Source organism: Mycosarcoma maydis, chromosome 20, assembly GCF_000328475.2.
Source record: "Mycosarcoma maydis chromosome 20, whole genome shotgun sequence".
NCBI classification, from domain to species: Eukaryota; Fungi; Basidiomycota; class Ustilaginomycetes; order Ustilaginales; genus Mycosarcoma; species Mycosarcoma maydis.
Window position 1 is genome coordinate 33,966 of NC_026497.1, and position 27,637 is coordinate 61,602.

The following is a 27,637-nucleotide window of genomic DNA, read 5'->3' on the forward strand; positions in this document are numbered from 1 at the left end:
GCTTTGCAAGAACCACATCGCACCAACACAGTTGTGAGTCTTGTGGAGGCAACGGGAAGATCTTGTCGCACAGATTTGGTTGGCCAGAGCTGTGCACAGTGCACACCAGAAGAATCATGAGTCGTGAGTGCCTAGACCATCGCGGCATTTACATGGGCGCAATGGCCTGTGTCGAACAAGGCACAATTACGAATCGTGAATGTCAGTGGTGAGTTGGGCGACGGCAATCCTAAAATTAGACCGACCGCCTCTCAGGCGACAACCATGCGCCATGACAGCATCGCATCGCGTCGCTCCAATCGTGAATCAGTGTGAGTGAATCAGTGAATCAGTGAATCAGTGAATCAGTGAATCATTAATCAGTGAATCAACTGTGAACAAATTCGTGATTGCGACTCACGATTAACTTACAGTAAAGTTTACTGAAACTTTTGGATTTAGTCAATCATTTTGAAATTCGACATGGCGACGCGCTCTGTTTTTCGGGCGAGATAACCCATCTGTCTTCAACTGGATTCGTGAATGTGAATCGTGAATTCGTGAATGGTTTAGTGTTTTCATGATTGTAATAAAATATTATGATACTTTTGAAATTGGTGGCGGTGTTCTTCTTTTTTATTGATTGATTGATTGATTTGTTGATTGATTGATTGATTGGTTCTTTGGCTGATTATTGCTCCGATCGGGGCTCTGTACGGCCTCTTGAATTGCATAAGAGCCCCTGTTCATGCATTTGTGTTTCACTTGGTACTCGTTGGGGGTGAATGGGGAGCATGCTGATCAACTCGTAAGCACCTACCGCTGGCTGTGCCTCTGTCTGTCAACCAGGCTTGGCTCAAAACAATTCTCGAAAACACTCAAGTCGATTATTGCAACAAGCCGAGAGCGAGGAGGCAAGAGCAAGAGCTGCTCGCGTATGTTTTCGTCTGGCCGAGTCACGAGTTGTACTCAACCGACGGCTGCAGCCGTTGCAACCGCTGGTTCGATGCAGCGACGGCCGATTCTACAAACACACGCCGTACACACTCACGACTGTAAATTTTCGTCTTTGTATGCGTCGAATCACAAATTCTTGATTGATTTTTGGTCGCATGCTTTGTGATAGAACAGCGCAGACAACACATGCTTTGTACGCAAGATCCACGCAGTCCATATGCAACAACTGCCAATGAGCGGGCGTGGCTGCTGTGAAAGTCGATGCCACTAAAACACTCACGGTGACCAAGTTATTCACGATCCACGATGTTGGCTCTGTGCGAGCGTCCCTGTGTCAGCTTCTCTGTGCGACTACTGCTGGCAATCTTGAATCCTCATGCCTTTGATAGACCCTGATTCCACACGTGTTGTTCTTTGCTCCTCTACCAACACGCTCCATCCACACAATTCTCCTTCTCTTTCCATCTCCACCTTTCGCCTCGCCACCAATCTAGGGTTAGACCAAAAACGCTGCCACCGCTTCAATTCAGATCTGTTCACCCGCCCAGACTACCGAGAATTACGCTGAGACCACCATTCATCTCGGCCTTGCGCTCGCCATCACAATGTCCAGACCTTACGGCGCGGCCTCCTCGTCGGCTCGTAGTCCGCCTTCGAGCACGTCCACCAGCTTCGGCGCAACCGCAGCCGCAGCCACAGCAAATCCCAACACTGCAAGATATCAGCTCGCCAGTGCTGGAATCACCGAAGAGGAGGATGATTACCTCCATGCCATCGACACCAAATGGGACAAGTCGTCGCACGGCTGGAATTTGCGTGGCTTCCTCAACATTCTTACTCTGGCATCGCTTGCACTTGGTCTCATCATGCTCTTCCTCGGCTATCCCGTTCTCATCAAAATCAAGGACATCTATGACCACGACAACAAAGGCGCTTTCGGCCTCGGCGGTACCAACGGCTCCGGTCAGGTCCCCGCTCTCGATATTGCCTCGCTCATCGACGCTGATACGCCTCAAAGCGCCCTCAAGTGGACCAGCGGCTACGACAAATCCTCCTACCATCTCGTTTTCAGCGACGAGTTCGAAACCGATGGAAGGACTTTCTGGCCCGGTGATGATCCCTTCTGGGAGGCCGTCGATCTTTGGTACTCGGGTACCGGCGATTTCGAATGGTACAGCCCCGAAGCAGTCAACACCACCGGCGGCGCCATGGTCATCGCTATCGAAGAGCACGAGACCCACAACAAAAACTTTCGCTCTGGAATGGTTCAGTCCTGGAACAAGTTCTGCTTCCAGGGTGGCTACATTGAATTCAGCGTCAAGCTACCCGGCGGTCCCAGCACAAGCGGTTTCTGGCCCGCCGTATGGCTCATGGGCAACCTAGGTCGTCCTGGCTACCTTGCCACCACCGAAGGCACCTGGCCCTACTCGTACAATGCCTGTGATACCGGCATCCTACCCAACCAGACCTTCCTCAACGGATCGGGTCCCGACGCTGCCATTCACTCGACCGGAACATATGCCTACGATGGCAAACTTTCCTTCCTACCAGGCATGCGTTACTCGGCTTGCACCTGTCCCGGCGAGGATCACCCGGGTCCCAACAACAATGTCGCACGTTCCGCGCCCGAAATCGACATCTTTGAAGTACAGGTGCAGTACAAGAACGGCGCTCGCCACTCGTACGCCTCGCAATCGCTTCAGGTCGCACCCTTTGACGATGCTTACGCCTGGGGCAACTCGTCCGCTGACGCAACCATCTACGACGACACACTCACCGAGTTCAACACCTACACTGGTGGCCAGATTCAAGAGGCCGTCTCTTCGGTTACGCGCGTGCCCGACACTGGCTTTCAACTGACGCAGAACGAGTATGTCAAGTACGGAGTCGAGTTTAGCCCCGATTTCAACTACGATGGCAGTGGTTCCATGACTTGGTACGTCGATGGCAAACCGTCATGGACCGTCAACCCCAAGGCGTTCCCGGCGCGTCCGGACCTCGACATCAGCCAACGCATCATCCCCGTCGAACCGATGGCGATTGTCATGAATCTGGCCATATCGAGCAGTTTCCAGCCGGTCAACTTTGACGAAGGAGGCATCACCTTCCCGGCCTTCATGTCGATCGACTACGTTCGTGTCTACCAAAAGGACGGTCAAGCCGATCTCTTGTCCTGCGATCCCGCCGATCATCCCACGGCCAACTTTATCCACACGCACATGGACCTCTACACCAACCGAAACTACACCGTCTTCCCCAGGGACAAGTATACATGGCCCCGAAACAAGCTTCAGGGCTGTTAGATGCTCGTCTGGCGCTGCAATCTTGTCCGCTCTCTCTCCCACCTACTACTCTCCTTTAATAACAAGCATGGACTCTTTCTTGGCTCTCTCGCGTCCGCGTCCAACTGTGTTGCTGTTGCATGTTTGTTGGCGCTTTGTTCAATCATCATGTGTACCTATAGAAGAAGTGGGGATGCTCGCGCTGCACTGTTTGCGACCAGCACTTCTCCACCCTGTCAACTATCACGCTCTTTGTGAAAAGCGCCCCGAATACCATGACTAATCTCGTGTTCGGCTGCTGAGAAATCAAGGAAAGAAAAGGAATTGTCTGTATTACTTCTGGCGCAAGACCAAGGGCAAATGCGTCGAGACGGTCGATATCGTCTAGGATATCAGCTAGGGAATGCCAATGTACTCGAGATACATGGCGTCGGTGGGAAGCATCATGGGAGGATCGTAGATTTTCCACAGACTCGGCGATCGATTGCCCCAAGCATCCGTCAGACGCAGCGCGGCACCGGAGACGCCGTGGTGCAAGTCGATCCAGGTGTCCACCAACGTATACTCTTCAGCAACATCGTACATCTCTTCCGGTCGACTAGTGCCGATATTGTCGTTACAGCTCGAGGTGAGCAACTGTGCGCCCTCTCGTGCGATCGGATAGAGCTGAAGTGTACCGTTCGAGTGCAGAAGGTAACTGCCGTGTTGCCAGACGAGTTGGCTTGTGATGCACTCTGGTTTCCTCGCTGTGGAATGCAAGCGCAAAGACGGAGAGCTGGTCAGCGAACCAAACCTCCAAGCGGCTTATTGTTGTGTGTGTGTGTGTGTTTTTTGCAAGCCAGGAACAACTTACGGTTCGGTGTTACGCGATACTTTGCAAACTCCCAGAAACCATCTCGAGTGAAACTGTAAGCCTGACCAGGAACAGGGGGTGGCGTGAAACTCCTGGTTCGTGGGTTGAAAAAGCCAGCACCAGTGACCACTCTGCCTGAACCAGAAGACCATGTTCCCTGCAGCATGGCTTCATCTCCCGCCTGGAGCACCTCGTATCGCTGACGCCCCGCTGAGACCAGACTCAAGCTTTGAAACCAGACATACACCATGCACGCCAGTAGCCAATGCGTTGTGCGTGTCATTTTTACAGAGTACGGGAGAGTTGAGCGCTTCGAGCCAGTGTTTGTGTCTAGCTCTCGAGAGGGTGTGAATTCAGCTGACGATGCAAGAAGCAAAAAGACACTGCGGATGCGATTGTGGAAAGTGGATGGTGGATGGTGGATGGTAACTGCTAACGCGAACCCGACGAGATCAGAAAGATACGTTTGAACCTGGACGACAGGGTGTAGAAACGTCGGAGCTAGCAATCAGGTTCAGGATAGAAGCACAAGAGGCTGCATTTCCAGCCGCTTTGTCATTGATCAAGTGCTCCGCATCGAACCCTGACTGGCTGAAGGAGTGATCTCGCTTTTCGAAAAGTGTTGCTTCGATTGTGCACGAGACTGTGTCTGACAGGAGCACCGCTCTGTGCTGAGCAAGCAACCAAGCGGATCAGCGGCGCACAGCAGTAGCAAGCTGGATCGGAGCAAGCGCACTGTACAAAACCAAGCTTCTTGGCATTCGTGATTCGTAATTCAGCTTTCCAAGGCGCGATTCGTGATTGTGCATAATAATACCGTTCAACAGCGCACAATAAAAGCTCGCGTGGCACTCTCACAGTCGTGAGTCTTGCTGCGCGCCTCCACAGCACAGCAACTCACAGGCGTGAGGGCGTCACTCTCGACTCAGAATTGAGAACGTGTTTGCGGCACACTTGGACCGGCAGGTTGACCATGTCAAGTGCAAAATGTGTGTCATAATATCATTTACTGATTCACGATTCACGCACGATTGTGAATATCTGCTGTGACAGAACTGTGGAGTTATGCCTGTTTACCGCCAAGTCTTGGCATTTGGGCTCGAAATTGCTTGGCATCGGTTTCTGCCGACCTGTTTCCCTGCATCTGGTTTAGATTCGCTGCGCTGTTGGTTATCGACATGAGCAGAGTCTCGCTCTCTCTCGGATCGTCCGCCTAGGAGGACATGCCCGTACGATCGGAAGCCACACAAACCATGACTGAATCAGCGCCTGTGTTGGCACATTGTGAGAGCTCGCGCAGGCGGAGCGGTTCAAGACGAGTACGAACCAAACCAACGGCGACTCCGATGCCAAGGATGACCAACACACTGAGTTGTCGGATAGGCCTTTGCTAGTTAGCGGTCAAATGGGCTGTGCTATCCACGATGGGTACATCTACAAGCAGAGCCAAGACTTTGGAATCTTTCGCTTGATCGTGCCCCTCGCCGATCCTTGTCCACCTCGCATCTTTGACAGCGGGTAGCTGACCCTTCGACACGCAGGCCACTTTTGGTCAGATCAACAATCACGAATAGACACCGTCGACTCGTCCTTGGAACCGTCTGCCTCGCCACCCACCACCCTGAGCTGCTCCCTTTGCTTTCGACCGGAACGACGACACCGTATTGCTCGCCATCTCCTTCATTCCTCACCACCAACAGCAACATTACCGAGGATCAACGTCGCAAGCCAGCCAGAACAACTGACTCACACACCACCTGATCCAACAGCTCGACGTAGACACAGAAGAAAATCAGTGACGTTTCCGCTTCTTCCCTTTACACTCCCACACTCACCACACATACGCTCACAATGCCCGCCAGGTCAGGAGCCGCCTACCATCGGGCGGACAACCCGACCAGCATGATGTCCTCTCGGCCGTCGGTCCAGACCGATTCTAGCAGCAGCTCTTCGTCCCAAAGGTACTATAACGCGTCCGGCTACCCTCAGACCAGCGGAGGCTACAACGGCCGCATGCCAGCAGCACCACTTCTCACCGACCAAGAGGATGACGACGACTTTCTATACTCGGACAAGGGGCTTGACCGTCGCTCAGGCTCATGCATCAGCATGCGCGGTATGCTCAACGTCTTGACCTTGATCCTGCTCGCCATGGGTCTTCTCGCCCTTTTTCTCGGCTACCCGCTTGTTGTGGTGCTAAGCAAGGTATTCGACACGATCGATATCAGCCCGCAAAGCGCCCAACGACTCACCAACCTGACACAACGCGGTCTCATCGACCCAGACACACCGCAAGCCGCCATGCGCCGCCGATCTCCGGTCGATGGCACTGACTGGCACCTGGTTTTTTCCGACGAGTTCGAACAAGAAGGTCGATCCTTCTGGCCCGGTGACGATCCCTACTGGGAAGCCGTCGATCTGTGGTACTGGGGAACCGGTGATTACGAATGGTACTCTCCCGAAGCCGTCAACACGACCAATGGCGCGCTTGTCATCTCGGTCGAAGCAAGGGAAACCAACAACAAAAACTTCCGCTCCGGCATGGTGCAGAGCTGGAACAAGGTGTGCTTCCAAGGCGCCTACTACGAGATCTCGGCACGTCTTCCCGGTTCCGCCACCGTTCCTGGCTTCTGGCCCGGTCTCTGGACACAGGGCAATCTGGGGCGTCCCGGATACGGTGCAACCAACGAGGGCATGTGGCCGTATTCATACCAAGGTTGCGATACCGGCGCTTTGCCCAACCAGACGTATATCAATGGTACTGGCCCTCCTGCTGCTCTCAATGCAAACGGTCTCTTCTCGGCCAGCTACAACAATGAGCTGTCTTGGCTTCCCGGCATGCGCTTCACCTCGTGCAACTGCCCTGGTACTGAACACCCCGGTCCGAACCGCAACATTGCTCGATCCGCACCCGAACTCGATATCCTGGAAGCCAAAATCGACGTGGGTGGCGGTCACGGTGAGACGTCGCAGTCATTGCAGATGGCACCGTTCGACGTGGATTACTTCTACGGCAACAGCACTGAGCGCGGCGACATTCGCATTTGGGACGCCAACACGCGTTTGAACGACTACAAAGGTGGTGCAATCCAGGAAGCTGTTTCGGCGCTCAGCCAAGTTCCCGCGATTGCGTACGAACAGACGCCTGGCGGCAGATACGTCACGTTTGGTGTCGAGTATGCTCCTGACTGGAACCAAGACGGCGATGCGTATGTGACGTGGTACATGGATGGGCGACCGACGTGGACCTTGTACGGTCAGGCGATCGGGCCTGTCCCCGAACTCGACGTCAGCCAGCGTCTCGTCCCTACGGAACCCATGTTCATGATCCTCAACGTGGCCATCTCCGAGTCGTTCCAAGTGCCTGATTTTACGCAGCTCGAATTCCCAGCGCACATGGCCATCGACTATGTGCGCGTATACCAGCGTGACGGTCAACCCGACCGCGTCGGCTGCGATCCCGCCAACCGACCCACGTACGAATACATTGAAAACAACAAGGACATTTACTACGACCGCAACAAGACCGAGTACCCCAAATCAAAGATCCCTAGAAACCGCTTGCAAGGTTGCTGAGCCTCCAACCTCGGCCCATACCAACCGTATCCACCACGAACCCCAATCCCCAAGAATTCCAAGACGTCTTCTGCCACGTTACAACGTTCGATCTTGATGCACAGTCTTTTCCCGCCAACTTGCAGTCCCTTGCTTCTCTTTGCCGTCGAACAATGCATATCTACTCTAGTGTACACAGTATCTTTTCAACATCGCCTCAGCCACAGGTTTGTGACACATGTGACAACCAAGAAAGATGACTCATCTCGTAAAAGGTAGGCAGAGGAATCAATTGAAAGCAGACACAAAGACAAAGACATTTTCGATGAGAGCAGAACGGTGAGGCGGCAGTCACCTGCCAACTCTGGCTGGTGAGACGCTTTAGGCCTTGACGAGATCGTAGCCAGTGTAGCCTCCCTTCTTGCACTCGGCAAGCTCGGCGACGTACATCGGGATACCGCCAGTGAAGTTGAGAGCCTGCACGGGCTTTCCTGGAATGTTTCGTCCCATGTACCATCCGTGGCTCTCGTGGAAGAGCGTCTTGGCCGAGAGCTCGTTAATGTGCTCGCCGAACTTGACCTCTGCCTCGTCCTGAACATCGAACGTGGTCAGGTTGTTGTCGCGCATGTACTTGATGAATTCGCACACCCATTCGGCCTGCACTTCAACCGTCGACGGACCGTTCGAGTAGGCGGTAGGTCCATGTGGTCCGTATAGGAAAAAGAAGTTGGGGAATTTCTATCGACATATCACAGTTGCAAATCTAGAAGCATCAGCAACGCTTCGTGATTTTGACAAAACAGTGGTCGCTGATTCACGGTTGCAAGCCAAACTTACCGAAGTGTTGAGCCCATTGAGCGAGTTGCAACCCTGAGCCCACTTTTCGGTGAGCGGTAGACCGTTCTTGCCTCGGATGTCGATCTGCTTGAAGCCACCGGTGTGCGAGTCGAAGCCGGTCGCTAGAATGATTTGATCGAGCTCAATCTCTCGTCCGCTGTTGAGAAGGATGCCTTTTTCGGTGATCTCCTTGATGCCTTCGTCGCCACCTCGCTTGATCGAGACGATATCAACATTGTCCTGGTCCATCACCTCGTAGTAGTTCTGCTCGAGCGAAGGTCGAACAGTGCCAAATGTGTGAGGCCACTCCTTGGGACAAAGGATCTCGCGCTTCTTGGGGTCGCGAATACGCTCTGCGACCTTCTTTTGCCAAAAGTCGTACGAAGTCTTGTTGGCTTCCTTGTTCATATACATGTCATGGAATGTCTCAAGCCAAAAGTGGAAACCACCACGAGCCCACAGCTCCTCGTAGAGTTGCTCGCGCTCTTTGGCGGGTACAGAGAGCGTCTCACGAGGGTCAAAGTCGTAGTGGAAGCCGGCAAACGTCTTTTTGCGCTTGTCAAAAATTTCGGGATAGATGTCTTTGAAGGCTTCTTGTGCACTGGCCTCGAGCTTCTGTTGACGCATTGGGAGCGCCAGGTTGGGTGTACGCACAAAGACCGTGAGGCGCTCGACGATAGGACCGATCTCCTGGCTCACCTGGATGCCCGAGGCACCTGTGCCGACGATGCCGACCTTTTTGCCGGTGCAATCGATCGCCTCGTCCCATTCACCTGTGTGAATGATCTGGCCCTTGAACTTGTCCATGCCGGGGATCTGGGGGATGTTGACCTTGGCGGCGAAGCCCAGGCAGAAGATGACATGCTGCGCAGTGGTGGTGACTGTCTGATCTTTGCTTGGTCCAGCAGCGACGGTCCACTGCTGAGACGCATCGTCCCAGTGAGCGCTGTGCACGCGGTGGTTGAAGGAGCAGTCCTTGCGCAGCTGCAGCTTTTCATCGAGGTGATGAAAGTACTGTCGGAGTTCCTTGTACTCTGGATACTTGCACGAAAAGTTCCACGACTTCCACACCTCTGGGAACGAAAGGCCGTACAGAGGAACTTCGCTATCAACTCTTGCGCCAGGGTACTGTCGAGAGGATGGAAGACAAAGCACACGACCAAGCAAATTGACATGCAGCGCTTTAAAGTAGGTCAGCCGTCAAGCTCTGCGACACTATCTAACCCGGATCAGGATTGCGACGCATCCGTGACTCGTCGAGGGACTCACGCAATTGAGTCTCCAAATGCCGCCAAAGTCAGGAGCAGCGTCATAGAGGTGGACTTTGAAGCCCAACTTTCGGAGCATATACAGGTGGTAGATGCCTGCAAAGCCGCCGCCAATGACGATCGCGTCGTAGTGCTCAGTCATGTTGGTTTTTGCTTGTCTGTAAAATGGTTGTCGAGATGGCGAGTGAGCTACGTGAACGAGTCTATTGAGGGTTAGCAGAGGTCGAGACGAGGCAGTTGTACCGGTGTCTTTGGTTTACGGACGAGGCTTGTGACTTTATAAGTTTGCTGCGATGCTCTTCCGATGTGACCAAGCTTCGAACGTCGATACAGCATCACTTTCGTCTAGGTCGAGATCGCATAGTTGCTGCCGTACTACCCGGTAGTCTCGCGCAAACTCAATAAACGTAATCCGAACGAGCTGAACTCATGACTACAAAGTGTGGGGTAATTAAGCACTGCGGTAGCCGAGTGCGGATGTGGGCAGATACAGCAGGCAATCGTGGATGTGGGATCGGTCATCTGACTACAAACGCCACGTAATGGATGGCGAGACATCCAACTGACATAACCGACAGACGTCTTGGCTGCAGGCCACGCCAAAGAAGAGAAATGCTGTCAAAACGTGATTCACGACTGTGCGTGGGGGATGCAGATAGATGGTTACAAGCTCTGGTGATGCAAGCGGGGAAAGCAACGCAGGGTCCAAGCTTTTAGAAAAGGCGTGAGGGTGTGTGCACAACCCGACAGCTACGCCCTACGGAACCGCAATTGAAGCGATTCTGCGCATTCGAATCTCCTCTTGCGCCTGGCTCTATAGCGCAGGGGAAAGGCCTGCATGCCCGTGGTTGGAAATCTGCTGCTTCCTTCTAATCATGATTCGAATCTGCAGACACTGAAACACGTCAAAGCTGGCAAGCGTAGCTGACTGCGGAACGCACGGCTTACTCTAGAACGAGCTGACAATCGTGAATAAGAACCAACGCATCTTCTTGGCGGAACCGCAGCAACTTTCGAGAATGACGACTGATTTATGCTCGATTCTTGCTGAGCCGCGGAAGCAGAATCGTAATTCACGATTGTGTGGAATACGTTCAGCTGCCGGTATAAAGCAACCTGGAATCGTGAATCTAGCGGTTCCGAGCCGCGCGCGTCAAAGACCTTCTCTTAGACCCAGCAAACGCATGACTGTAGACACGAGACGCACGACGCCTATGCACAATGCCGTGTGCGCGACTCCACGCTCGTGACTCGTAACTGTCTGCTCAACACAGCCTAAGATTCTATTAGTTTCTTTGTGCTCGTGCCTTGGTGCTGCGTGCTTGTGCCTCACACGACGTGCTCCCTTTTGCGCAGCCCTCAGCCCTCAGCCCCTGACATCCCGCTAGCACACTCTGCCTTCCCGAGCAAACCTTTGGCTTGCACCGCTGCAAACGTGAAGGACCGCACTTGAGCCTATGTGATTGATGAGTCTGCAGAGTGACTTGCGCTCTCATTGGCGTTGTGCTTTGGCGAATGAAACGTCGCTGTAATCGCAAATGTTGCGCAGAGTAATGTCCGATACCTTTTTCGTGCTTAGTAGCTTGAGCTGGCTAGGCGATAGCTTGTTCATTTCGGTTTCTTTGCTCACGAAGCGATCAACGCGCAGTGCCTCACGCCTTCATCAGTCTGCATGTAATGTTCCATTGTCACTGGTGTCTGAAAGGTATGAGTGAGGTCAATTGGAGAGACAAAGCATCCTATTTGCTTGCAACAGACTGCAGTGCGGTTCGAACAAGAAAGAAAAGTCGATGGGTGCTTCTCAGAGCAGCCCTATGCCAAATGCGAGAGTGGCACCCGCAGCTGCGGCTAGGATGCCAGCCTTGTACATTGATGCAGCGCCGGACGATCCGCCGGCTTTGGTTGCCGTGCTTGCTCCACTATTGGCTGAAGAACTGGCGCCAGCAGGCGTTTCTTGAAACAATCGATAGAGCGAAATGTTGTAGCTCAGCATCGAGTAATCCTGGTGCGATACGTTGGGCATAAAGTTGGCTGTCTGTGTCTTTGGCAGGCTGCCACTGGACAAGGCGGCAACAGATTCAACAAAGTGACTTCCGCGCTCCAAATGGTTGGCGCCTTGGTAGGACGCCTGGCACGCGGTATCACCTTGACCGTTGTCAAGTAAACCATAGTTGTAGTGGACGTTGCGCGATTGGAACGTGGAAAGGACCTGCTGCTTCTGGCTCTTGACTCGATCGCGAGCATAGTTGGGTACGCCGTCGCCGTCCAAGCCGTAAGGCCAATTATCGTAGTCGGCTGCACAGCTGGCATTGTTCTCGTTGGGACGCGTCGATGTTAGCCAGACGTAGGAGCCAGGATTGCCCATCCAGAAGGTGAGATTGCCATCATAGGCAGCAGGCTGCTTGACCACCGAGTATCGTTGTACCATCTGAGCGCCCATCGAGTGACCGGCCATGACAACCGCCTGAAGCGCAGGGAATTGACTCTTGTCAAACAAGGTGTCCAAGAACGAATCCATGACTTGATATGAAGACAGCGCTGTATCCGCGGGACCACGTGAAGCCATACCGGATTGCCACTGAGACCCATGCCAATAGAGTTCGCCGTCCTGGATGGCGCCTGCAGAATGGTCGTCCGAGTTCATCCAGCATGGCCCTACGATGAGCACCTCATCCTGAGCTGTCCTTGGGTTGCCAGATGCAGAACCATTGGCGCTGCTGCTAACGCTCTGAGGGTTGGTGACATAGACGTTGAGAGCATTCTGGACGAGCGAAGTGTACTTCCAGCAATCTCTTGGTTTACCGGGCATGATCATAACAGCACGCTTAATCTTGGAGCTATCGTAGCCAGCGGTCTGGTAGAAGGGCATCACAGCACCCGGTGCAACGGCAAAGGTGCGATTGAGTGTCATACCCTGTATATCGGGCAGAGCTTGCCAGCCACCGTCCACGCTTCCATTGACGGCTGCTTCGGGAATGAAGGGTACGTTTTCATTCCAGGGAAGCTGGCCTGCGTCACCAGCGAGGTTGTACCTGTAGAGATTTCCGGTGGCATATTGACCGGCGATATAAGGTTGGGCATTGGCAGCCCCGGCAGCAGCGACAGGGTCGGTGAAAGCTTGTTGGTAAATGGCGAGCTGTGCAGCGCTACTTCCACTGGATTCAGAAGCAGTTTGACGCCGATGCAAGTGGGCTGGACGGTGAGAAGCTGGTTCTGCAGTGACGGAGCCAGGAGCTGCGAACAGCGCCACGGCCAGACTGAGAAGCAAGGCTGCGGATGATGGTGTGGAGCAAGTGGTGTCAAAAGGCTTCATGGTTGCCGATAGCCTGGTGGCTTGTGTAGACCAATTGCAAGGAATGATGATGGAGGAAAGGGAAGGTGACAAGATGCGTAACGGACGTTGAACATGTGGGTTGGTGATTGTTTTGGTCTCCCTATCGGTTTCTTGGCTGTTGCTGTCTGCTCGAACGAGAATCGTGAATGCTTGTGTCGAATGTGTTGTGACTGATAGCACCCACACATCTGCAAGAGACAGGGAGGACAAGAAACGCGGTTGCACATGATTCACGATGCCGTTCTCGCTTCCAGTTGCCGAGACTCGAGAAGAGAGGTGTTTCAGATTCGCCGCTTTCTGCTGTGTTGTTGATCATTCGTGATTGTTGGCTTATCGGAGCCAATGCAAGCACACCGACAGCACGGGTTCACGTGCCTGTCGAGTGTCGCAAGGAGGCGACGCTAGACAGGCAGCGGTGCCCTTCGGAGGCTTACCCTGGCGAAAGAGCGGCAGCGAGCGCAATTGCCGAAACGCTTGTCGCCCGTCCCGTGTCGCCCGTCACCCTCACGCCTTAGCTCTGACAATTTTCCGATGAAAACGGAGCAGGGTGCAGAACCGGCTGCAGAACCAGATCTGCACGCCAAATTCACGATTTCGCTGGCGGGATTAACGTGTGAAACACATTCGTAATTGACATGGACTGCAAACGCCAGCATCGTGCATGCAGCAGCAACGGCATCTCCTACACCAAATCGTTTCGTGATTAATGATTACTTATTCACGATTCCTGGTTTGGTCATCAAGTCCGACGTGTTTTGAAGAATCACGAATCACGAATCACGAATCACGAATCACGAATGCACGGGACCTGCTTCGCTGGAAGCAAGCACGCATTAACTAAGTTATTCGTGATTCGTGATTTGGATTTTCCGGAATTCTCAGAATCTTCCTAGAGAATACCCGACTTCACGTTGCTTGTGTCCTTGCTTCCGACGACGTTTGCGCTTCGCCTCTGCTTGCTTGACAAACACTAGAGACTGTCACTCATATCTGCTCCGACCCGGTTTCACGGATTGCCTGTGTGATACAAACTGTGAACATGTCGACTTGTTTGTTAAATTACCAATCGTGAATACCACAGAAAAGGCCAAGCACAGCACGTCCGACCTCAGCAGGATAGAGCAAAATTTTCCCTCGCTCCCTCGCTCCCTCGGATGTGTAGAACAAACGGTTTTCGGCTAGTATGAAGACTGAAAGCTATGGGGCCTTCCCCCAAACAAAAAGGAACTGCAGCACCTAGGATTCCCGCGTGGTCCCCCACCGCAGTACTGACTAGGCGACGACTTGCTTGACTGCGCAGATCGAACGGGATGCGGTATTTTCAAGTCTCTATGGCCGCAGATGGAAAATGGTCACATGTCAGAAGATCATAAGAGTTTCGTAGTCTTAGTCAAATTCAGGCGGACTATCAAGGTGCTTTCAGGACTTCCATCATTTTCGCCTTGATTCATATCCTCTTCTGATCACCAGCGACCCGATCAAGTCTCGTTCGAGCGTATTGAGAGTATCTAAGAATCGTTTCATCTGTGGTTCAATGTGCGGCGCGGGGCTGGCGGTAGTCGGCGAGGAATACATTCACAATCGTGAATGACGTTCATGTTGTAGTGTGGAGCATGGATGCATGGTACTGTACGCTTGCTTCTATGGAGCGCCCAGTCATGTGACTTTGATCCCAAGACGACGTGATTGTATCATATTGCTGGATGAGATCAATGCCAGTCTGAACATGTGTTCAGATAAACTAGCAGAGCAAGTGGTCAAGAAAGAATAGATAGCGCAGAGGGTGATAGTTGTGACACATAAGGTGGATGTTGGACATGAGGGATATTGGAGCAAGATTGACAGGACAATGCATCAGTATGCCACTGTGACAGCCTTTCCCACGTATTGGCCCCTATCTTGCGGTCCTCCCAAAAGACTGTTGTAGATGAACAGGCCGACATCGGATCGGCGAATGGTATAGCCGTGTCGGAGCATCTCCTCTGCGCGGACGTGGCCGATCGCAACCCCGTTGACGAGCAGAGCGGGTCGCACGATGGCGAGATGCTTGATTTTGGGCGGTATTTCAAGTTGTTCGCGGTGAAGCGGATTGAAGTCATCTCTTGGCCAGCCAGCCAGGGCATGCAGATGCGATTCCATGCGCTCCTTGTCATCATGTGGAGCATGCAGTAGAAAAGCGTAAAGTGGTCGCATGAGGTATGGAAGCAAAGAATAGCCTTGCTTTGCAAGCCCATTGGAAGAGATGACAACCAGTCGGGGCTGCTCAGGCTGCTTAAGAGCAATCAAAGCATCTGTCAAAATTCGTATAGATCGCTCGCAGACCGAGCTAGGCGATAGTGCTGGTTGTGCGAAAGGATTGCGGGAGAAAACTAATCGTCCGCCTATTCCAAACAGAACAGCATCGATATCACCAAAACGTTTCTGTGCTGACGTAAAGGCGCACGAAACATCGTCACAGTTGAGCGCGTCGCCGCGAAGCACGTTAAGCCTGTTTGAAAGCTTCAAAGAAGCTGCTAAGCCAGCGTCACGCTCCTCGAGTGTCTTTTGAAACGCATCGGGGCTGCGTGCCATCACGGTGGCAGTGTAGGGCTTATCCGACTTGAGCAAGTGCAGCAGTGTCTCGAGACCGCAGCCTTGCGTAGCGCCAAAGAGCAATACATTGGTAATGGCCATTTCAGTGGTGCAGCTTTGAGGTTGCCCTTCTGCGTTGCGTTCTGGAGTGTTTGTCTTTTTATGGCTGAGAAGCTGTGTAAAGGAGTGAGCAGAGGGGTGGTAGACTCTGCCAGTCATCTGCTCCAAGGCGACAGTTTATATAGATTTGACCAACAGCAATACAAGACGCTGTGAGATGGTGAGCATCGTTCCCTCTCAGTCACAATTGTGAATAATAGAAAGCCGTCATGGCAATGTACACAAGACGCCAACTCCGTCGAAGGACAGGTTGACAGGATCGAGTCTATCGCGTATAGTCACATAGTGTTGAAAGTGGTACAAGCGCTGTTTAGAGAGCGCATTCGACTAAAAGAATTCGGATTGGCCGCGCATTTTGCGCGCCGCGGCTTTTCCATGGGCTAGCGTGGTGGCCAGACGGATGACAGGTAAAACAACGCTGAGACAAGCGCTAATCAAAGCTGTTACGAGGAAGCTTCTGTAATCACGAATCACATTCTGCGGCAGGATTTTGTCTTGTAGGCAACCAACTTCACTGGTCGGTACCGCCAATCGTAACATTCGTAATTGACCCTGCAACTGGTTGTCTCGGATATCGAAGACATGCTCATCTTGGACTTGGTGCTGATGCTGATGCTGATCGCGTTCTTCCCGACGATTCAAGAATTTTTCCCGGTTTACAGCCGGGTCGTAATCCTCGCCCGGCGTTGGGGCCGTTGTAGACGATATTGCAACCAGGCAGGTAGTCAAGAGCTGCAGAAAGGGGCTCTGTCGATTCGCCCCGACACGCAGCCGCTGCCTTGCGGTCCACGCTTCGTGCCAAGTGGTGGACACTTTTCGATATCACCGAACAGGCTACCCGAACACTCGTCAATGGCGCTCTGTAATGTGGTCTCGCTCCAGTTGGCGAAAAGTCGAGTCGGCATGGAACGAGTATCCAAGAGCGTCGCCGTTGGCAAGAACCCACGACGAGTTTCCTTGATTGTTGGTATTGCCCACGTTCCAGATGAACTCATAGAACATAGTGGGTAATCGGATCTTGTGAGAATTGGGACAAGACCCACTGCCCGCAAAATCTCCGCTCGGGTAGACGACGTGCGACATGTCTGGCTCGTACAGGCTTTTCCCGTTCCAACAGGAACGAAACATGATCTGTCTGCGGGATCCCTGCGGGCAGGCAGTCTGAGGAAACGTGGGCCCTCCGCTGCTTCCGTCGACATAGTTGAGACAGACGAATGTCACCACGCCCTGCAGCTGTCAAGTAGTGCTGGGTCCAGTTGCTGTTGCGTTACCAGTTACCATTTTGAGACCCCGTGAGAAAGCCCGGACGTAGAAAGCTGAGCCAGGCAGGGCTCAACTTAACCCCGTCATCACATCACCCGCTGTCTTCTCTGTCCTTGGCAGAGCATCTCGAGAAGCTGCCAACAATTTTGATCTTACCGCCAATTGCCAAAGCCAATGCGCAAACGACCAAGCCACCCCACGACAACTCACAGCACAATCAGTGGTGAAGGTCAACAACCCCCCAAGACAAAGAGGAATCGAACAACACATCGGGACGCGCCGATCGAAGCTGATGTCAAAGGGCGGTCGAGTACAAGTGATGTCGCACTGCAGCTAAGGCAGCGTTCATCAACTGTAGGATTTGTCTTTGCTATCCTCAACATCAAGTTCTTCCCGGTACGCAAAGAAGATGTAGCGGAGGTGTGCGTCACCATAATACTTCGCTGCAAACTGGCTCAAGGTTGCTGGGACCGGCCTCGGTCTATGGGGGGGTTCGAGCGCGGAAGGCGAGAGAGGTGCAACAGTAGCAAGGTGAACAAAGACGAAAGCCAGCTATTCATCGGCAGATCCGATTTCAGCGAGGCGACTGGAGAGTTGTCAACCGATCTAGAAATCAAGTGTGGATGTGCGCGATATTGCGATGTAAAAAAGCATCTCAAGCCGAATGCAGCCCCAAATCGAATGCAGGCGATGTAAGGCGTCTGATAAGGGTTAGCGATGAATGGTCGATGCAGGAGGAGAAACTACGGAAGTTGAAGCAGCCTATGGTCATGGAGGACGAAGGGTTCGATTCTGCTCAGCTGTGGTGATTACTGGATCGTCTCAGAAATGAATGCGCCACCTTGGAAAATGACTCATCCACGATGGTGATCTTACAGTACATACTGTACATTAGCTGTTGACACGGGATCGTCTCGCGTCGCATGCACGATGCATACACACGCCTTCGTGATTCACCTTTGGGCTGCTTCGCCTATCGACGCGACCAAAGCTTGGATTGAGTCACTGCCAACGTAGAGCTCACTCTACCAGCTTGTTCGAACACGAGTGACGGCCAAAAGCTGAAATGCACAACTCACACTCAGACAGGGCAAGAAGTGGCTCAGCCATTCCTCTCGTGTCATACCCTTGTGCGCACAGCGACAGCAACACGAGGTTACTTTCCTCTCCTTGTCACTATCAGGCTGTCCCGTTTCCTATGGTAACTACGCTGCACCGTAGTGTTGTGTTAAATAGTGCAACGAGGCCTATTTGTCTCTGTAGAATCACTCGTGAGTGGCTATTTAAGCGAAGCTTTCAAGCCTTTGTTTTCCTCGTTGGCGTCTTGCGTTTCGACCACCAACAACAACACCACCACCCTTCTCAACCTCGAATCTGTTACACATTCCAATCCCGCGCAACATCGCTCACCTCTCACAATGAGCAAAGACCGCGGTGAAATACCTCCTGTTGGGCCTGAAGCCGCCTCAGCACCACCGCCAGTTGATCGTGAACAGCTGATTAGCAATGCACCTTTTCATCCAGCAACTGATTCCCCTCGCACCAAACAAGCCAAAGACTCGGTCAACAAGCTCGAGCAGCTGAAGAGTTGGGATGGTCTTCAATTTTACCACAGCAAGCTTTGCACCCCGGACCATTCCGGCTTCGCCTTTAATGCCACTCACTTCGCTGATTACATTTGGGCATCGCAGACCGAATTAAAAGACATCATACCTGATTTCAACAGTATGACAGACAAATTGTGCCTAGAAATGGGGGTTCGCAACGTCTATTCGAATCTCGCCGCGGAAATTACCGCCAACAGAACTGTGGACGAGGGAGGCACTATCGCTTGTGCTTGTTCACGTTGCAGATTCCCTGACCACCCCTATGCTAAGCCCACAAGACCTCGATGCCAACTTTCGTTTCTCAGCCGAATTTGGACGTGACTATTACGGTAATGCGCCAGACCTCTGATTATTCTCAACTGATCAAGAGTCTGAATGCTTTATTCTCCTGTCCAGACCGCGCCAAGGTCGCTGGTTTGACTCGCTCATTCGCGATTCCATCAGTCCCGAGTGCATTCTTCATCAGTGGGGACAGCGTCCACAGCGGTATCGTGGATATGCTCCTCTCGCCAAAAACAAGTAGAAGAGCTCATTTGTCTCGTCGCCCAATATCGGTGTTGGACCTTGAAAACCGCTCAACTTCGGCTATCATAGCGGCAAAAGGCTCACGTGAGCTAAAGAGAGGATTACAGACGATCTATTAGAAATGAGCTTGTGGATTCCAAAAGGTAAAGTAGCCACTTCTGTCCAGTAGATAGGACGAAGCCTTTGTCGAGTACGTGGATGCAGCAAACCTTGTCAGTACCGTGGGCGCTCCCTTCCGTGGACAAGGGCCTGACTCAGACCTTTGGCGCCAATATTCGTGATGGACGGGCGCCTATGGACAAAGCAGTCAAATGATGGCTGTCCTCACATCCTATGCGCTATGCGCTAAATCGCAACCGAGCCAACGTGGCTTCCGGCGGTATTGTGTACGTTTATTATCGGGTATCATATACACGTACAGTATACTCAAGACTATGTCGTCATGTGAGATCTGGAGATGAAATGCGATTTCGGCTCAAGATCGCGTTGGTCTGTGTTTTGCACCGCCTCGCAATCATTGCCCTGAGTACAATCTGTGATTCGCAGAATAGCTGTCCATATTCATCGATCCTAGACTGAGCTTTGACATCGTCTAACCGACCGCCGGCGATTGTGTGCCACTTGGCCTGCTTATCTCGCATCTCGTCCACGATGACGCCTTCTCACATGTCTTTTTCTTAGCTAACTTAGTCGAGCCGTTTTTTCTTTTTCCAGGCTGAGCTGCACATTTCACACCCCGCGTTTTTGCCCTGGGCAAGTTGTCTCAGTCTCGCACGTTGGCATGGCGAAGACGTCCACGCGACAAGATACGCCTTGGTGTCTAATCTCGTCCTGATCCTCGTCGCATCCATACCCTGTTTCAAGCGACATCCCCAGCCCCAATCACCTCTGCTTAGACGCTGCCTGTATGCTACTATCATCATCATGACCACCACGCAAGTTCGAACCGTCCCGCCTGTCATCGAGGCAGAGCAGTCACCCAAAGATGCACATAACTCTGGCCAACAGCCAGCCCCATCTAACAAGTCTGTCAGCAACAATGACGAGCCTTTCAAAGAAGGCCTGCAAACGTCGGAAATGCAAGACTCACAGCCTGCGCAACCCAAACACGAGCACGACCACGACCAGGAGCACGACCACAACACTGACAGGGACAAGGCTGCAGCTTTGTTGATCCAGCGCAACTACCGAGGTTACCGCACTCGCCGTCAGCTCGACGGATGCAACATCTCGGCGGATACCCGCTGGTCCGACGCCGTTCACCGCATGCGTCTCGAACAAGCAAATAAGCACTCCAACACGGGTCACAACGATGCCACCTCCCGATGGAAGCGAGGCAAGCTGCTCGCAGGCCAACTTTCAGGTGGTGAAAAGATGGACTCCACTGGCGAGAATGAGGACGGCAACGGCCGAACCGACCAGCCAGTTGAAGGCGGTCCGTCCCTCGAGCCTCCTAACAATCAAGAGGGCGAGCACTCGATGGTCGAAGCAGGCACCAAGGTCGGCGACGTTCCCGGTGGCCAGGACGGCGACAAGGTCGACAACATCCGTAGCATCGCTCAACCCAAGCAGAAGGGCCTCAAGCTAATCGAATGGTGGACTCGCGGTGGCAAGGCGCAAGAGCTTAGTAAAATGATGGAGGAGCAGTACTGGCTAGAAATGGTCGATCGCAAGCATCGCTACGGCTCCAACCTCAAGTACTATCACAAAGCCTGGCAAGACGCCGACACCAAAGACAATTTTTTCCAATGGCTCGACCAAGGCGATGGTAAGAAAATCAGTCTCGACGACTGTCCACGCGAACGTCTTGACTCGGAGTGTGTCATCTACCTCAGCTCAGAGCAACGACGTAATTACATTGTCGATGTCGAGAACGGCAAGCTCATCTGGCGGAGGAACGCAAAACCCGTCGATACCAAGCGAAACAAGCACAAGGATCTGGGCAAAGGCAGAGGCATTGGCGACATTGATCAAGACGAGCAGAACCAGATCCGCGAGGATCGCAAACGCCGTGCGCTCCGACGTGGCGTGTCGGAAAGTTCGTTGGATTCCTTCCTCGACCGCTCTTCCTCGTCGTCCTCTTCGTCGTCTGACTCGAGCGATGACCAAGATTTGTCCAAGGAACAGCGCACTGAGGCAGCCAAACACTACCAGTCCAAACGCAGCGGCAAGTCGAGACACCTCGATGCATTGAGTCCGTCCAATTGGTCCGACATGCTCCTGCGCAAGACCATCGGCAACAACACGTGGATCTACGTTTTCAACTCTCGACACGAGCTCTACGTCGGCTTGAAACAAACCGGCTACTTTCAACACTCTTCCTTCCTCTACGGTGGTCGTGTGCTCTCGGCCGGCTTGCTCAAAGTGGACAATGGTACGCTCACAAGCTTGAGCCCACTCTCGGGACACTACCGTGCTGGAACCGCTCATTTCCGATACTTTGTCAAGAAGTTGCAGGACTCGGGTGTCGATCTTGAGCGTGTCACGCTGTCCAAGAGTCTGTTGATGCTAGCCGGTATGGAACAGTACGGCAAGCTTATGAGCAAGACCAAGTCGTCCAAAAAACACGATAGAAAGAAGAAGGACAAAACCACAACCAAGGCCAAGAGTGACCAAGACCAGGACGAGGATCGGAAAGCGGGAAAGCAGTCGCTGGCAAGTAGGCTCAAACAGAAGTTGAAGCTTGGTTCGAGCAAGCATGTCGAGGAGCAATCTTGACCAGCTGAACATGTCGAGATCGCGAACGACCCGAGCAGCTGGACGCGGTTGGAGGACAAGTTGAAGTCGTAGTCAAGGCGCCCGATTCTCGCTGTTTTCACATTCCCTGATACCACGATACGAACGCACGTCGCTTGGAAATCAGGAATCGGACGATCGAAACAGATTGCAGACGACTATGATACAGTGAGAGGCTGGAAAGAAACGCGCGAGCGACAGGGCAGTCAGAAGAAAGTGTAACTCCTCTCGCTGCTGGTGATTGTCTGGATCGACAATCTGTCTATGTACCTTGAGGTGGATGCGTCGACATGATCATATTCGAATACGTCATCAGCCGAGCACGGTTCGGCTTCGGTCTCAGTCGCCCACGTTCGGGTCGAGTAGATGCTACCCACGCTACCTTCCATCTCGCTTTGCTGCTCGCTTACTTGCGCAGTGGACGGGTGTTGCTGATTGGCGCTGCAGCAACACGGCTCTTCCTTCGAAATGGGAAGGGAGATGGACCGCTTGACTTGAGCAATGCGAGTTTCCGCGCGGTGATGTCGGAGCATCGTTCCGTAGTTGCGACTTGCCTGAACAGCTTTTTTGGCGGGCGAAGGAACGAACGTGGTTTTCTCGTCACTGTCCAAGGAAGAAGAGGTGACAGAGGAAGCCAAAGACAAGAAAGAGGTGGTTGATTCACTCGGACGGTGCAAAGAGATTGCTTTGATGATAGTACGTGCCACCACAACCACCGATTCTTGAGGCTCGCTGGTGGGAGCCGCAGTAGGATAGCGTGCGGCAGTGATCATGTTCAACTAGATGCGAACGATGCTTTGCGCCTCTTTGTGTGTTAACGGTATTGTTTCCGCTATCGAGTTTTCTTTGCAGCCTGGAAAAGACTTGTCTGGATGGCGAATCGAGTCCTGCATCTCTCTCTTCCAAAGCCAGTTTATATCTCTTTCCAACCCCAACCCCCAACATCGTCCTCAATGCCAATGTTGATGATCAGGGTAGTGATCGTGATGAGCTCAGGGACACAAGCCAAAGACGTTTGCGAGATTAGGCTCGTGACAGTTGTTGTTATAGGATGGCTGATCTTTCATCTGCACGGCTGCATGATCAGTCCAACGACACACAAAGCTGTCAACGTTCTGATCAGCAAAGAGCAAAGACAGGGATCCCTTTGTCCGTCGTGACACGTCGTGCAGAACCACATCTTGATCCACTTTGGAACGGATTTTCCGATTTTGCGCCCGATGTGCCCTTTTCGACGATGAACCCCACAGGAATTTGGAGCACAGAAGAAAAGCGGGCAGAAAATCACTACCAAAAATCCAGCCAGAAAAGGTAGAATTTGTGAAATGGTTCCACGGTTAATGCGGGGAAAACTTGCATAGTTACTGTGTTCAGGCTCTGTTCCGGCTAAACTTCACTAACAAGACCCGAGGTGCGGACAAGGACTTGACAACTCACGACCGTGGCTGGAATACCTGATACGTACACAATAGTTGTTCCATCACGATGTGGAGCTAAAAATTGGCATAAGCAACTCGCGGTCCGTGCATGGGTCTGCTTGCCTGCTTGGCTTGGACAAGAGCGTCTAAGTCCAGCCCATGTACCTTCGCCTCGGCCCCATGGTTTGTAAATCACTCCTTCTCCGTGATCCCTCTTCGCATTACTTGGTCTCTCCACCTCACTGGTGCAAAGGCTACTGCGGAGACGCTGGGCTAACATCACTTCTCGAAACCATCCTCGACTCTGGCCAACAATGATCTTCACCTCGGCCTCCGAGCCCGTTCGAGAGCTCCCAGACGATCTGGACGTCTACGGATGTATGTACGAGTACTTTCCTCCAAGCCGCCCCGACCTACGAAACACAGGCCTGCCACTCCTGATTGACGAAGAGACGTCGCAACAATTTACCTTTGAACAAGCCAAGGAAACGACCGATCATCTCTCCGTTGCTCTATATGAGAAATGTGGGATTCGACCCGATACACGAGCCAGCATCTATGCAACCAACAGCGTATACTTTCCAATGGCTGTTTGGGCCATGCACCGTCTTGGCGCTACCATTTCGCCGGCAAACCCAGCCTTCCTAGCGAAAGAGCTAACATTCCAGTTGGAAGCGTCTGATTCAAAGTTGTTGTTTGTCAGCGAGGACGAGGTGTCGCTAGAGAATGGGTTTGCAGCTGCAAAGCAAGCCAACATTCCGAGGGACAGGGTGGTAATCATTCAGGAGCCGGCGACGGTGCTCAAGTATACCGAATCGAACTACGGTCGAATTCAGCGAAAGTCACATGGTGCCTGGACGCTCGCCGGTTTAATCGAGGAAGGACGCGAAGCTGTCAAGGCGAAAGGTCACACAATCCTTGATTCGACTCGCTACAAGCTCAAATCCGGCGAGGGAAAGACCAAGATCGCCTTCTTGTCCTTTTCTTCCGGGACAACGGGGCTTCCCAAAGGCGTGGCGATCCAACACTACGCTGTCACGTCAAACGCACTTCAAACTATGGCTCACAATAAAGTGGGCAATACCATCGGTGCACGCGGTCGCTTCTGCCCTGGAAAAGATGTGTCCTTGGGCGTGCTTCCGCAGTCCCATATCTATGGACTTTCGACTGTGACGCACTTCCCTTTCTTTGCTGGGATTGCCAATTTGGTTCTGCGCAAGTTTCGTGGGATCGAAGCCATGATCCAGACCATCATCAAGTACAAGATCAGTCTGTGGTGGGTGGTTCCTCCCCAAGTGGTGCTGCTTTGCAAAGATCCGTGCGTCGGCAAGTATCTTGACGATCTTCGCAAGGTCGGTCGGTTCGCCATGGTCGGTGCAGCGCCTCTTTCAGATGAACTGAGTCGCCAGTTCACCAAGCGCTTCCCAGACCTGGACTGGGGCCAAGGATCGGGTATGACCGAGACATGTTCCGTGACCACCATGTTCCCCGTCGGTGAGCGCGCTGTTATGGGCTCGGCCGGACGACTCATTTCCAACACGGAAGCCAAGGTGGTCGATTCCAACGGTAACGAGCTTGGCTACGACGAGTTGGGCGAACTTTGGCTTCGTGGACCTCAGATCACCCTCGGCTACACCAACAATGAACAGGCTACAAAAGACACTTACCTTCCTGACGGATGGCTGCGCAGTGGAGATGAAGTCAAAATCAGCCGTCAGGGGGACGTGTTCTTCATTGATCGCTTGAAAGAGCTGATCAAAGTGAAAGGGTTCCAAGTGGCACCTGCCGAGTTGGAGGGATTTCTGCTAGATCATCCAGATGTCTCGGATTGCGGCGTAATCGGCATTCCAGACGAAGCAGCGGGTGAACTGCCTTTTGCGTTCGTTGCGCTGTCACATAATGCCAGGAAGCGTACCAAAGAGGGAGGAAGCGACCAGGAGAATGCCATCAAGAGCTCCATCATCAAATTTGTTGCTGACAACAAGGTTCGCTACAAACACCTCTGTGGTGTCACTTTGTAAGTTTTCTTTCCGCCTCGATCTTGTTCGCAGCCATTCGACATGATTACACGGCTGACTCGCCTTGCATCCTTTCCCTCTTGCGCTGCACAGCCTCGACACGATCCCAAAGACGGCATCGGGCAAAATCCTGCGCCGAGAAATGAGAGAAATGGCCAAGAAGCTGCCTGCCGAAGCATTCCGGGAGAAGCGCAGGATTGTCGTCAAAATGTGATGTCGTCCTGGCTTGATCACTTTGCTATGTCACTCGCACCTAGATGTCACGGTGAATGCAGATGAACAAAACACAAAAGTGTAACTAAATGCTGATAAAGAGCCGCGGCTGAACCGAACGATTGCAAGTGACACGACATGAAAAGCTAGAAGAGGCGCCTCCTCTTTCCCACACCAGGATGGCCCGTGTTGGTTCCTGGTGGGTAATGACCCGGACGCTCACGCTTCAGGTAGTACTGTCGATGCGCTTCTCGAAGATGATTGGGTCTGAGTGGACCGTGCTCTCCGCGTATTGATTGAATCTCGCGAGCCGTTTCAATGATTTCTCCAACAAAGATCTTGGCTACACCGGAAACCACCATGGCGACGTGCTGCGAAACGGACTGTGACAAGACGTGGTTGACGAGTTTCCGAACATTTGTTTTGTTGAGTGCACCTCTACGCGAGGCCATATGTCGATCGAGTTGATCTTCATCCATGACCATGGAGAGCAGACCCATGTTGCGTTGCTGTGCCGCATAGATGGCTTCCTGTGTGGAGAAGTGATCCCGGCCCAGCTCTTCAACGCCGTCATCTGCGTCGGCCTCTTCGTCTTCCGCTTCTTCGTCTTCTTCTGGTGGTGGTGCTTGTACATTCGAAGCCGGCTCGTCGTCATCGTTTGCTTCGTCGTTTGGACGCTGGCTGTCGACGCGTGATGCGGCGGGGGTGGTAGCGTCTCTGCCCATAGATGATTTGCGTGATGCTGATCTGGCAGTGGAGGACCTTGCTTTGCTGCCGGCCTTTGTACCTACTTTCGATCCGCCTGCCTTCTTCGCTTTGGGTTTGGATTCTTTCGAAGACGAGACAGGGGTTGCGAATGGTGCAGGTGATGCGGCAGTAGAAGTTGGCTGCTGGTGTGCTTCCTCTTTGCTCTTATCCTTATCTGACGCCTTATTTTTTGACGTCTTCTTGGGTTTGGGTGCCGTAGAAGCCGCCGTGACATTGGATGGCTGTGCGGATGAGCTGAAGGCAGTTGCATCAGTGGTGGCTGCCCCGGTAGTAGATTTCTTCTTCGGCTTCTTCGGTTTCGGCTTCGTCTCTGTTCCATCCGCCTTTTGTTTGGACGGCTTCTTTGCTTTGAGAGAAGAAGGCTTGGACGTCGAAACTTCGGAGGCGATAGAGGGAGATGGGGCTATGCTGCTGAGATCATCGAGCTCCATTTTGATGGCCATATTTGTCGGGTTAGGTTGCGGCGCTTGTGCCATTTGCGAGGGACTGGCCATTGGGTAGGTGCTGAAAGAGTCGAGCGGCGGCATATTGGCAGCAATCTGCACAGTAAGCGCATCGAAGTCGGGCGCATTCGGCATAGGTGTGTCGGTAGCAGGAAAGCCTGATATCGATGCAAAGTCCATATTGATGTTACCATCCGTGGACTCGTACTCGATAGGTATGTCGAAGAAGGAGGCTGGAATGGCGCTTTCGCCTGACATATTTGGCAAATGAGAGCCCTGCATACTGCCGTCTCCTTGTGTTTGCTGCGACGACGACATGGCTGCTTGCCCTCGAAGGGATGAGTATTCGAAGATGAATGGTGGTGAGTGTCGGGGAATGCACGTTGAAGACCCTTTCGCTCCACTTGAACAGCTGCACGTGACGAGGAGAAGCTGTGAGATCGTAACAAAAAACAGCGCCACCCAAAAGCACACGCATTCGTGATTCACGATTCACGATTCGTGATTTTCGATTCACTCTCGACTCACACTCGTGACTTGCCTTGGCGGCAATTTGCCGGGAAGCTGTCGGGGCTAGGCCGAGACGGCGAGCAAGGCTGAGCGCGTCTTGATTGCGAAGTTGAAAGTTGCCACCTTCACAGCTCTCGTCGCCGCCCGCAATCAGGAAGCGTCAAGTTGCGATTATTTGGCCAATGCTGCTCTTCTTGGCATGATCCGGAGGGCGGAGGGAATCACATGTACGATCAAGGCAAGTTGGGGGTGGGGGAGGGAAGTGTTGATTGGTCGATTGAGAGAGCGACAAGGCAAAAAGATACGCTCGGAATCTAGCCGAAATCGGTCACGGTCCAAGAAGAAAGCCAAAAAAAAAAAAAAAGGGTTGGAAGAAAATT

General features: G+C 52.8%; 11 protein-coding genes and 1 non-coding gene across 12 annotated transcripts; 5 read left to right on the forward strand and 7 right to left on the reverse strand.

The window, feature by feature from the left end:
- Nucleotides 1–1,541: 1,541 nt before the first annotated feature.
- Nucleotides 1,542–3,239, forward strand: UMAG_05809 (uncharacterized protein; the record flags this gene model as incomplete). Its single annotated transcript, XM_011393880.1, has 1 exon — nucleotides 1,542–3,239. One exon carries the CDS (start codon nucleotides 1,542–1,544, stop codon nucleotides 3,237–3,239), a length of 1,698 nt encoding a protein of 565 aa, XP_011392182.1.
- Nucleotides 3,240–3,614: 375 nt separating this feature from the next.
- On the reverse strand, nucleotides 3,615–4,354 carry UMAG_11187 (uncharacterized protein; the record flags this gene model as incomplete). Its single annotated transcript, XM_011394028.1, has 2 exons — nucleotides 3,615–3,964; nucleotides 4,072–4,354. The coding sequence occupies 2 exons, from the start codon at nucleotides 4,352–4,354 to the stop codon at nucleotides 3,615–3,617; spliced, it is 633 nt and encodes a 210-aa protein (XP_011392330.1).
- A 1,568-nt stretch (nucleotides 4,355–5,922) lies between these two features.
- UMAG_05811 (uncharacterized protein) lies at nucleotides 5,923–7,647 on the forward strand (the record flags this gene model as incomplete). The annotated part of the gene is made up of 1 exon (XM_011393881.1): nucleotides 5,923–7,647. One exon carries the CDS (start codon nucleotides 5,923–5,925, stop codon nucleotides 7,645–7,647), a length of 1,725 nt encoding a protein of 574 aa, XP_011392183.1.
- A 360-nt stretch (nucleotides 7,648–8,007) lies between these two features.
- UMAG_05812 (uncharacterized protein) lies at nucleotides 8,008–9,873 on the reverse strand (the record flags this gene model as incomplete). The annotated part of the gene is made up of 3 exons (XM_011393882.1): nucleotides 8,008–8,364; nucleotides 8,464–9,591; nucleotides 9,733–9,873. 3 exons carry the CDS (start codon nucleotides 9,871–9,873, stop codon nucleotides 8,008–8,010), a joined length of 1,626 nt encoding a protein of 541 aa, XP_011392184.1.
- A 1,659-nt stretch (nucleotides 9,874–11,532) lies between these two features.
- On the reverse strand, nucleotides 11,533–13,044 carry UMAG_12316 (uncharacterized protein; the record flags this gene model as incomplete). The annotated part of the gene is made up of 1 exon (XM_011394052.1): nucleotides 11,533–13,044. The coding sequence occupies one exon, from the start codon at nucleotides 13,042–13,044 to the stop codon at nucleotides 11,533–11,535; it is 1,512 nt and encodes a 503-aa protein (XP_011392354.1).
- Nucleotides 13,045–14,289: 1,245 nt separating this feature from the next.
- On the reverse strand, nucleotides 14,290–14,404 carry UMAG_16231. The gene has a single exon (XR_897745.1). It is a non-coding gene; the product is annotated as a 5S ribosomal RNA (ribosomal RNA).
- Nucleotides 14,405–14,919: 515 nt separating this feature from the next.
- UMAG_05814 (uncharacterized protein) lies at nucleotides 14,920–15,738 on the reverse strand (the record flags this gene model as incomplete). The annotated part of the gene is made up of 1 exon (XM_011393883.1): nucleotides 14,920–15,738. One exon carries the CDS (start codon nucleotides 15,736–15,738, stop codon nucleotides 14,920–14,922), a length of 819 nt encoding a protein of 272 aa, XP_011392185.1.
- Nucleotides 15,739–18,437: 2,699 nt separating this feature from the next.
- On the forward strand, nucleotides 18,438–18,947 carry UMAG_11188 (uncharacterized protein; the record flags this gene model as incomplete). The annotated part of the gene is made up of 1 exon (XM_011394029.1): nucleotides 18,438–18,947. The coding sequence occupies one exon, from the start codon at nucleotides 18,438–18,440 to the stop codon at nucleotides 18,945–18,947; it is 510 nt and encodes a 169-aa protein (XP_011392331.1).
- A 1,128-nt stretch (nucleotides 18,948–20,075) lies between these two features.
- On the forward strand, nucleotides 20,076–21,869 carry UMAG_11189 (uncharacterized protein; the record flags this gene model as incomplete). Its single annotated transcript, XM_011394030.1, has 1 exon — nucleotides 20,076–21,869. One exon carries the CDS (start codon nucleotides 20,076–20,078, stop codon nucleotides 21,867–21,869), a length of 1,794 nt encoding a protein of 597 aa, XP_011392332.1.
- A 224-nt stretch (nucleotides 21,870–22,093) lies between these two features.
- UMAG_11190 (uncharacterized protein) lies at nucleotides 22,094–22,660 on the reverse strand (the record flags this gene model as incomplete). The annotated part of the gene is made up of 1 exon (XM_011394031.1): nucleotides 22,094–22,660. One exon carries the CDS (start codon nucleotides 22,658–22,660, stop codon nucleotides 22,094–22,096), a length of 567 nt encoding a protein of 188 aa, XP_011392333.1.
- A 959-nt stretch (nucleotides 22,661–23,619) lies between these two features.
- UMAG_11191 (uncharacterized protein) lies at nucleotides 23,620–25,537 on the forward strand (the record flags this gene model as incomplete). Its single annotated transcript, XM_011394032.1, has 2 exons — nucleotides 23,620–25,322; nucleotides 25,417–25,537. The coding sequence occupies 2 exons, from the start codon at nucleotides 23,620–23,622 to the stop codon at nucleotides 25,535–25,537; spliced, it is 1,824 nt and encodes a 607-aa protein (XP_011392334.1).
- Nucleotides 25,538–25,682: 145 nt separating this feature from the next.
- Nucleotides 25,683–27,065, reverse strand: UMAG_11192 (TATA-binding protein-associated factor TAF11; the record flags this gene model as incomplete). The annotated part of the gene is made up of 1 exon (XM_011394033.1): nucleotides 25,683–27,065. One exon carries the CDS (start codon nucleotides 27,063–27,065, stop codon nucleotides 25,683–25,685), a length of 1,383 nt encoding a protein of 460 aa, XP_011392335.1.
- Nucleotides 27,066–27,637: the final 572 nt, after the last annotated feature.